The 10769-nt window shown below is 40.2% G+C and overlaps 1 protein-coding gene across 2 annotated transcripts; it reads left to right on the top strand.

The window, feature by feature from the left end:
* Positions 1-365: 365 nt before the first annotated feature.
* Positions 366-10439, top strand: cibar1 (CBY1 interacting BAR domain containing 1). 2 transcript variants are annotated; one of them, XM_008421963.2, is made up of 9 exons: positions 371-512; positions 1448-1682; positions 1769-1837; positions 2648-2749; positions 2936-2941; positions 3107-3211; positions 3471-3584; positions 6482-6601; positions 8249-10439. In XM_008421963.2, the coding sequence occupies exons 1-9, from the start codon at positions 472-474 to the stop codon at positions 8384-8386; spliced, it is 930 nt and encodes a 309-aa protein (XP_008420185.1). In that variant the 5' UTR covers positions 371-471; the 3' UTR covers positions 8387-10439. The 2 variants fall into 2 exon arrangements, with proteins under 2 accessions (XP_008420186.1, XP_008420185.1); XM_008421964.2 differs by lacking the exon at positions 6482-6601 and having other exon boundaries at positions 366-512.
* The last annotated feature ends 330 nt before the right edge of the window (positions 10440-10769 follow it).

Consider the following 10769-nt stretch of genomic DNA (forward strand, 5'->3'; position numbering starts at 1 on the left):
TATTTCAGTTTACTTTTTAATTGAGTTGTACAGGATATATGTCACATTAAAGGAAGGAAACTTTCTTCAGTGATTTATCTCTGTCTGTCCCATTTTTATAACACTAAAAGCAGATATTTGCACAATGTATTGAAAGAAATGTCAAAATGTGCCTTAAAATTAAGTCTAATTTGAATGTTCAGCATGTGCAGAACGAAATAAACAAATCCTGATGAGTCATATTATTTTTAAAATAAACAAAGTGATGACTGATTTTTCATCTAAGTAAAAAAAAACAAGTCATTTCCTCCAAAGACTCGATAAACGAAATGAAATCTCAAAAGGAGTCAAAGACCTCATTTCCCAGAATGCAACCTTGAAGCGGAAGTGAACTAGTGACTCCATGGAAACCGCCGATTGGCGTTCAACCCAGCTAGTTGCTAGTTAGCTAAAAAGGAGCGAGTGGACATTCCTGTAAAACGTTTTTATTCCATGTCTGCAGAGATGAGTCGCACGCCGGATGCGAGAGCCAGGTAAAACTCATTTATCAGGATATTTTGAATAAATTAGAATGAAAGTTAATCGAACAAAATCAAGCTCAAAACCAGCAGTGATATAGCTCAGTAGCTTTAATTATTTTGGGTTTTTCGCGAATGTTTTTCTCCTGACTTCTAGCTGAATTATATTGTTAAATATCTTTAGCTAATGTCTACGCGTCTAAGTGAGTTGATTGTTTTTTTTCTCTCTAAGAATCTGGAAATACTGTACATAACGTTATATCCTCAATGTGTCTATGATGCAGGGAGCTTCTTTACAGTTGGCATACATTTTCTGAACTTAAAATCTATCCTATGGCTACGGCATTCATTCTACGATATCCGTGGTCCTTTAACGTTTTTCACGTTTTTGCGAAATTACAAACCTCAGTGTAGCCCATATTTTTCATGAAGTTGAAGGAAAATTCTGTTTTATATTAAGTAAATCTGAAAATGAACTTTATAGAGACGCCTTTCACTGCAATGTTTTAGGTTATTTCTCCACTATCTCTGCACATCGAAAAACCGTCTTGCAGATCCTCAGTTGAATAGGTCTGGTCTTTGACTGGGCCATTCTAACACATGAATACAAAGGCCAGATTTGTGGGGGGCATGAACCTCTTGTCTGGATCCTTGTTTAATGTTATCCTTGCCTAGACTGTTTAATTGGTTTGCTTTGGTAGGCTTAAAGTAATGCCGTGCTCCGTACTTTACATGTTTAGATTATGCACTGGACAGTTTTCCACATGATGCTCACTATTGTTCTATAACCTAACTCTGCTCTAAACTTCACCACCACTTGTCTTGTGAGCTCTTTTGTTTTTAGGATTCTCTTTATTCACTGATGTTCTCTAGCAAAATAAAAATGTCACAAATGTGTTTGTGTGAGCTGTGTTTTTATTAATTGGACCAAATTCATTCTGACCTTCAAGAGATAACCAGACGAGGAAGATCCAGGAGAACATAACCAAAGTGGAGAAACACTTTGGAGACATGTGCCAACTGTTTGCTGCCTACGCCCGCAAAACAGCCAGGCTGCGAGACAAAGCAGACCTTCTTGTCCGGGAAATCGGCTTGTACGCCGACACGGAGACGCCAGACCTGAAGAGGGGGATGAAGCAGTTTGCAGAGCACCTTGCCAAGATTCAAGACTACCGCCAAGCTGAGGTTGATTTTCAGTTACATTTCGTGATATCCAAGTCACATTTAAATGACGTTTTTTGGCCAAATCTAACATGTAAATCACATTATAGGTGGAAAGACTTGAGGCCAGAGTCATAGAGCCGTTAAAAAGCTATGGAGCTGTGGTGAAACGTAAAAGGGTAAGGGGTCACCGAGAGCCCGGCTTGGGTTGATGAGCACTGATTAAAGTTGAACTAAACAACATAGCTGCACAATTAAAATGTGTGAATTTGTTTTTTTTTTTAAAAAGGCCCCTGTCAATGGCCTTGCATGGCTGCAAGAGGGCAGTATTGTTTCAGTGATAAGGTGACGCAAACCCATTAGGTACTCTCGATAGTCAGCACCTTTCCTGTTAAATACTGAAAATTGAAAGTAAGGCCTATTGTTTGTTTGTTTGTAGCATTTAGAGTGCTTGTTTTTATTAGTTATTGTATGAAACTTAAACTTTCTAAAGATGCCTACTTTGTTTTAGATGTCTGGTTTTTCAAATATGTGGATGTGTATATTTAGATAAAAATAATTAAGAATCTATCACGCTTTTCACCCAAAAACATCTGGAGTTTTAGCACCAGCCTCCACTCCCCTCAACCCTGTATAAGCAAGAATAGACGAGAGATCCGTGACTGGAAGAGACAAGTAAAACAAGCAAAAACTTGTTTTACTTGTATGGTACAAGTATTCACTCTTGTACCATAAGCTATATTTATGGCTCATGTGTGGCAATTTCAGCAAATTCTCTGGCGTCGTATAAAAATAACGCTTAAACCTTGGTAATTTATGACCTTTTAAGTCTTGTTACACCTTGATAACCGCCCATGTCTAGTGGCAATCTTACTAGGTTAATTAACCTTATGTGAGTTGCAAATGTTGCACTTTTTCTGCGGCTCACCTCATCAGTTTAAAGTTTTATCTGATTGAAATCATGAGAAAAATGTCTCGTGTCTGTGCAGGAGGATCTGAAGGCTACACAGAGCGCCCGAGACAGAGAAGCCAAGCAGATGGCTCAGCTCGAGAAGACCAGACTTAGAAACCCTTCAGACAGACAGATCATCGTATCCTTGTTTTGTTTCTCTTTAGTTCTTGATCAGAAACACAAAGAAACATTCGTGCAATAGCAGCTGATTGTGATCTCAAATTATAAGTGCTTCATCTGTGAAGCACATTTTCCTTGTTTAGCATTCACCTGATAAAGTAAAATACTCATTTTTGTGTGTGCGTTTCCTTAATTAAACTTTCAGTCTCAGGTCTGCCCCATGAGATCTGCCCGCTTAACTACTCTGCACTGTTTCTTACAAAGTTCATTCTTTGTTCCACTGCAGTGGAAGAACATCTAAAATGCTTATTCCTTGAGAGTTTCGTAGGTGTTTATCGTCTTTTAGTACTTATTATGTGGATTTTCTTGTACCCAGGCTGAAACTGAGCTTCAAAGAGCAACCATGGATGCCACACGAACCACCAAGCAGCTGGAGGAAACCATCGATGAGTTTGAGCGACAGAAGATCCAGGACATAAAGGTTCTCTACTTCCGTTGTTGTCCGGGTTATTTTATTTGTATGAAGCAGTGGGGAGAACAGCAAACTGAAACCATACAGTAGTGACCAGTTTAGTCTCCGGAGTCTGCTGCCCCGCACACAGGCTCATCTTTAGCTGCCTGAAAACTATTCTTGTTTTACTACAAGCTTCCCTGCCACCATTTCCTGTCAGTCGACACGCCGCTCCAGCTCACTCTCGCTCTCGTTCTGTGGATCTTATCTGCATCTTCCTCTCTTACAGAAAGTCTTTGGTGAGTTTGTGACCGTGGAAATGTCCTTCCATGCCAAGGCTCTGGAGATCTACACTGTGGCATTCCAAAGTATCCAAAGTGTGGATGAGGAAGCAGACCTGGAGGTATGGTATGGAGGTGTGCCCGTCAAATGTTAACATGCACTCATTGGCTTGCATTTGAGGTATTCTTTCTTTATGGTGGCATGACTGAGCAATAAGCAACTTCACTTATTATTAAAAACTAGTTTGTTTTTTTTTCCTGAGTGAAACAAAATCATCCATGCAGTCTCATAAATATACATTTATATCCACCCATCTTTGCTTGAATGTTGCTTAGCAAGGTGCAGAGAGTTGTAGACATCATCACGTTTTGCCATCACTTTTGGCTGGGTATTTAACTTCTCTTATTGTGAGAAGTGATAGATTCTAGTATTTGATTTCTTGCAAAAGGGTCACACCACTTAAACACAGTTCATTGATTTGAGTTTAGGGCCAATCCAGAAACTTTATGCTAGACTGCTTTATTCATTCCAAAACCAAAACACTTAATATGTTTGGGATCATTGTCTGTTCAAAACACACATTTTTGTCCATGTTATAACCATTTAACTGTAGGGGGGAGAAAGAAAGAAGCTGCATGTGGTCCCGTTTTGTTATTTCATCCACCGCTGCCCCGCTACCACCAGCAGCAAAACTGCAGCTCGGCAGCGTGATGCTGCTACCAGCATGCTTAATATTCAGCACAGTGTTTGTAGGTTTGATAACCTCACCTTGACTTCTCTAAAATTTCTTCTCATCATTGAGGCCAACGCACTCAGTCTTTATCTCCTCTGATCGTAAAACGTTTCTTAGAACATAGATGGACTGGCTGCGTGGGTCACTGCTAGCTTAAGTCGAGCTTAAAGGGTTTTATTGTGGAGCACAAGCTTCCCTCTTTGTTGGCACCCTTTTAGTTTTTGTTGAAATGAAACTCACTGTGGTCTCAGTTTACGATCAGCGGTTGGTGAGTTGTTGTGGGTCACTCTATAAACAATTTTGCTTCATCTAACAGTTTTGGTCAGTTGAGAAAAACTTTTGACAAGAGCAGGCGATCCAACCGAAAAATTATTCCGATTACTTTTGGAATAAATATAGCAGCTTAACATCAAGATTCCGGAATACACCGTACTTCAATCATATTGACAATTGAGACTGTTTAGTCTGAATTCGTCAGCTTTTCTGTTGAGAAACATTAATTGGTTAAAAATGTGGTTTCTTTGTAACTTATTAAAGAACAATCAGTCATATAAGGCTGAGTATGTGTACTGTAAATATGATAATATTCAATAAATTAGATTTTTTTTCTCAAAAAGTTTATTTCAATAACTATTCACTAAATGAAACACTTTATATAGACACAAACTGAAGTTTTCAAACCTTTGTTTTTGTTAATTATGATGATTTTATTACAGCTAATGATAACACAACATTTTGAATTTCAATGTTGTGCCAAACTAATAAAAAACATGCTTAACACGGAAATGTGGGCTTCATAAAATATGTTTATCTTTTTTTAAGATCAATATTTCTTAATAAAGATATAATTATTAAGATAAAAATATCTTAAATACATTTTAAAAAATATGTATTTCCAAAAGCTACATTTAATCTGAAAAAATCAGATGTATTTTCTAATTTATTGAATAACTTTGAGTCTGTATGTTAGAAGATTCTTGATAAATTCAAACTTGAACATTCAGCTCTAGTTCTGAAATATCATCAACATTGTACTTTTTTTTTTAGAATCTCAAAAAAAATAGGTTCAAGTCCTTCATAACTCACTATAAATGACAATAATGGAAACTTTTCTACCTGACACTTACTGATCCAATCAAAAAGATTCTCGGCATCGCTGTGGAAACAGTTGTGCCCACAATCAGCACTAAAATGCGCTCTTGTGTTCATCTCCTGTGAGATGATTGTGGTCAGATCGCAAATAAAGAGGAACTGCAAATAATTGATTGCACAGCTCATTACTCAGTCACATGGTCACTTTTACAGACTGCAGTTGTACATAATGAGGCTTTCAAGCCGTCCACAGTTTTAATTGTTAATCAATATCTGGTAAAGGGCTGCACAACAAAGCAACTTAGTAGCTCCTGTAAAATAATCCTGGGTGATGAGGTTTCTATAAACCCAGACAAACATTTCACACCCGATCCAACCACACGTTCACCTCTACGCTATTTTAACAGACAGCGGACGTAGAAGATTTGTTACATCTGAATTTAAGCAGAAACATTTGGTTAACAAGTCTCCCTGTTGAATTCACTTTATTTTTACAGTCATCCTCTGTATCTCATTATTAGATTGTACTTTTCACCAAATCCTAATCCAGTTCGAAGTACGCCCTCTGGTCTTTGTTTGATAAACCTGAGGGTTTTGTTTAATATTCCGACATGTCGCAGTCCACGTCCCGTGGTTTAACTTTGAAGTCATCTGCGGTAATCGCTGCACGATGCGATCACTCGTCCCGGCCTTTCCTCCTTTGTTTACCATCTGCTGAGTGGTTCTCTCGGCTATTTCAAGAGAGAAAGGAAAAACAAAGGAGATCAATGATTCTCAGTGCGCAAAGTTCCTCCTGCGGATGCCCTTGTGTTGTTCCCCTCCGCCCGTCGCCGTCTAATCTGTGTGTTTTTGCACTGAATCATCTGCCTTCCATTCATATCGAAACAAAACTCTTTGCTGAGATGGGGCTGGTTTACGGTGACTCATTGTGCAAAAACATGGGAGATTGAATCATCTGAAACATGCACAATGGTAGGCATGAAGACAGTCCTGATCCTGAGTCCTGAAAAACATCGGCGTGGTTAAAATCACAGCTTAGTGTCAAACTGATAACCGCCGAGCTGCTTTCATTTGTCCTATTTGTCACATTGTTCGGTTGATCTTTAGATATGCAGGCTTTGCTTTAGCAATCCCTCAGTAGTATCTTAACCGTTTTGACGCAGCACCCCCCCACCCCCTTCTGGTTTCGGCAGGTGTTCAGGAATTGTCTGCACCCCCCTGATTTCCAGTCCCGCTTAGACATAGTGCGAGCCAATTCCAAGACGTCCCTTGATCACACCGGGTCTTTCCTGAGTACATCAGGTACCTTACAGGTAAGATGAAACGTTTAAGCAAGAATTTCCCCGAAAGTTCCCTGCTGTCATGGCTTTCTTGTAATCATTTTATCTTTCATGTTTGCGATTGCGTAAGTTTTATTGTTGTGATAAAAAAAAAAGAAAAGAAAACCTCACCGCTGTTTAAAAAAAAACAAAAAAAAACAGTGGCTTCTTCATGCCAGCATGGGCTGGTGCTGGATAAGTGAGTTGTCAGAGAAGAAGCACGGCATTTCCCCATCCATCATTCCTCTTAATTTGCACATGTCACCGCACGCTGCATATATTATCCATTTTCTCCAACATTAACGACCCAGCACTGATCATTTTTGTGAGTGGCTAATTCTGGATTTACTGTGGTTTCTTGCAAAACTATCCACCAATTACAACCAGCATATTCAATGACTTTTATTGGCATTTTATGTGATGAGGGCAACAAAAAGTAGTCCATAATTATGACGTGGAAGAAAAAAGAGTAGCCAGATTTCTATTTTTTCTAATTCAGATTTCTAGGAAATAGTGAACCACCTTTACTTTAATACCCCTAAATCAAATTTATTCCAAACAATGGCGTTTGAAAACATTTATCTGTCAGTTTAGTCCTAACAAAAGGAACCTGACAGACTTTACAGAAACTTGTAAGCAAAAAGTATCACAAAGAAAGCAAGGAGGTTGTGGAGAAGTTTAAAACAGGGTAAGGTTATAAAACACTGTACTAAGCTTTGAACATGTGACGGCGTACTGTTCAGTCCACCATCTTAAAACAGAGCATGACACATTTGCAAATACCAAGATATGACTATCCACCTAAACCGACAGGCTGGGCAAGGAGAGGAATAACGAGAGAAGCAACTTGGAGGCCCGGTGTAACTGGGGGAGCTGCAGACATTCACGGCTCAGGCGGGAGAAACTGTTAACGCGACAGTTGTTGTTATGCATTCCACAAAGGTGTCCTTTATGGAAGAGTGGCAAGAAGAAAGTGATTACTGCAAGAAAATCATAAGCGGACCAAGTTGCACTTTCCCAGGTTGATGTTTAAGGAAACTCTCCACCCACTCTGACTGAGGTGGAGATGTTTTTCAAAGAAAAGTGGAGACCTCTGCAAAAGTTGCAGGGAGAAAATACTTGCAGGTGTAATTGCTGCAAATGGCTCTGCAAAGTATTGGGCTCAGAGGGAGCTGAATTTTCACATTTTTATTTGTAAGAAAGAAAAAGAAGCGTGTCTGAGGGAAGGCTTCGGAGGCTGAATATACCCGGTATGTTCAGATACTTTATCTGTCCAGAGATGATCAGATTAAAGGTTTCAGAGACACATTGCAACACACTCCTGTCATACCAGCATGCCTCAGACTTGTCATACCCCTCTTCCTGTGATTAGATTTGAATTTATCCGGAAGCAATCGCTTACTGCTTAGAAAGATACAGACTGATGGTGAGAAACTTGCGCTGCAGAACCTGTTTTACAGCAGAAGACTGAAAGTAAAACACCAATTTTGAGAAATGCGACCTGATTTGGGTTGTGCGGAATTTGCTGATTGAGCAAGGTGACGGAACGAAAACATTCTGGACTCAACCAAAGCACAAAGTGTGCCTAATAAATATCTGCCAAGTGTTTTAGTTGCGCAGTGACTTAATTTGTTGTCACAGCAACAAAGAGCTTCCAGCCGCCAGACGAGAAGAGGGGAGGAGGAGGATGAAGAAGAGGACGAGGATGAATCTGAGGAGGACGAGGAGGAGGAGGACGGTGATGAGGATGAAGACGAGGACTCAGACGACGAACACTAACCTCGTTAAGCCCTTTGTGCTCGTCAGTGGAGGAAGAAAAGAATAACAAAATACAGATTGACTGTTTTAAAAGCGAAGTTGAGTTTCTTCCAGATATGCATTAGGGTGCATGTCTGCATTTATGAAAAAAACGTTTTCATTGTCATGTTTTGTAGAAGACAACCTTTATGCTGTGCCGTTTGTTTTTCAGCAAGCCATTCTTTTGAGCTATATCTTTTTTATATATAGATCTCACATTCTCTAAATATACACTGTATTTGTATGATTGGTCATGTTCCAGTGAAACGGTACTCCGTCTAATAAAAGAATAAAAGCACCCGGCATGCTCTCACCCAGGTTTTCGATTTCGAAAAGCCCAGCAGAGCTTGATTGTTATTTTAGAAACTGTCGGGAGTGTGAATCAGTCCAAGTGACAGTAGTTATGTGATGACGGCAGTTAAAAGTGACTCATCTCTACCACAGACGTGCAAAAATGGAAACAAATGGGGAGTCGGAAACTTTTCGCGGCGCACCGTTTGCGTTCGTGTGGATGAATACGGATGCATGCGTGGCATAAATCAAGCCCCCCATGTCCATGCATGTTGCACTTGACAAAAAACAAACAAAAAAAAAAAACCCTCTTGTGTGTTCAGGAGGCTGTGTGCTGTTGTCTGTCATGGTAGAGGCTGCAACCACAGTGTCCGCTGATGGCTCCTGTCTGTCTTGGATGAGTCACTCTACACAATTCGCAGCTGGCCGTGTCATAATGAATTCTCTTCTGCCTCCGGTGCTCTATGGCACACATGCACCTGTGTTAAAGAAATGCTAAATATGTGTGCAAATTTACAGTCTTTTAAACCTAAAATTTGATCCGTACGCAATAAACTCGATGGAGACCGTAACCTCGCCTGCAGGGACATTAATTATCTCACTGGCTTCGACTAAAAGGTGCGTAGGTGGTGTGTCATGAAACCTCTCTGCAGCAGCACCCAAACGCACATAAAGGTTAATGTGTACGCAAACATGGCCACACTAGCACGCACTCACGTAGCCGTTTGTCTTTACTGTGCCGAGTGGCCCGCGTTGCAGTGACTCATCACCTGCAGTTTGTGTGATGAGGTGAGTCAGAAGTTTTCCAATCGCAGATAAACCTTCCACTCCCTTATCGCAGCCAAAGAGTGACTTTTGAGAGAAACTGGATCTGACAGGAGCGAAGAGAAAGACTTGCACGATTGGAGTGGTAAAAAAAAAAAGAAAAAGAAAAAAAGCGCCAGCTTTCTGCCTTAGCCAAGAAAGTCAGAGGTGCCAGAGGAGGCAAGAGTTGGTTTATGAGTCAGAGAGCGAAAAAACAAAAACAAACAAGATGCAAAGACATAGGAGGAGGAGACGGGGGATGCAGGGACAACTTGGAGAGGTCAGTCAAAGCTCCAGGTTCTTATACTTGACTCATAGGCCGGCAGCGTCACACCCCTCCTATCAAACTCTACACCTGCGGCACAAGTCAGCCGCAGCACGGCCTCATGCAGACGCCTTCATGTGCTGCGTCTTTCCCTTGAGGTCACTGGCACTGATCTTACTTTGCCAACAGCTTTTTTTTTCTTTCTTTCTGAACACCGATTTAAATGAGTACAAATTGTTCAGAACTTGTTTAAAGAGATTGCCTTATTGGCGAGCGTTTCAAATGACATGTTTTAACGGCGTCGCAGCCAAGGCTTCAGTGTAGGCATTAGTGATTCGCATTGATTGGTTGACAGGAAAAGCGAGTGACATTTTCTGATAGAGATTTTTCTTTACTTTTTGTCTTTTTGCAATTACAAATCTGAGTAAAGATCTCATGGTGTTCGTCAAAAATCTAATTTTGGGTCAAATGTTCTCACAATGTGCAGGAGAGGACGGGTCAATGTATATTTATTCGTCTTAAATTTGCTTTTTTCCCCCCTGAAAATCTTCATTTTTTAAATGTCTTTTAGTTTATCTCAGCTTAAATGTTTTTAAGTTAATCTTCTTAAAGTGTTTTGCTGAAAAGCCCTTTGAATTACCTTGTTGATTACAAATAAACCTGCCTTGTCTCATTTGCATGTGTGCTGTTGTGACCTTGACATCAAACTCTCACAATTCCCCACAAATGAACGTCTCAAGTGACGTTTTCTGATAACAGCGCCTCTCTCGTTGACGCCACCAGAGGGCGATGTTTCAGCGTTTTCCCATCTGCCTGCTCAGTCCGTCAGACAGAAACAAGGAGACATCGTGTTCTTTTCTCCCCACGGGCAGCAGCAGTACGCGAGATTCACCTCAAACCGACTGTTTTTGAAGTCTGACTTTTAATCAGCGTGCAAAATCTTCAAGATGTGGTTTGTTTTTATGTGAAAAAAAAAAACACACTACTTCATACCTCAGATATTTT

The sequence above is a fragment of the Poecilia reticulata genome, linkage group LG11 (genome assembly GCF_000633615.1).
Source record: "Poecilia reticulata strain Guanapo linkage group LG11, Guppy_female_1.0+MT, whole genome shotgun sequence".
Lineage (NCBI taxonomy): Eukaryota > Metazoa > Chordata > Actinopteri > Cyprinodontiformes > Poeciliidae > Poecilia > Poecilia reticulata.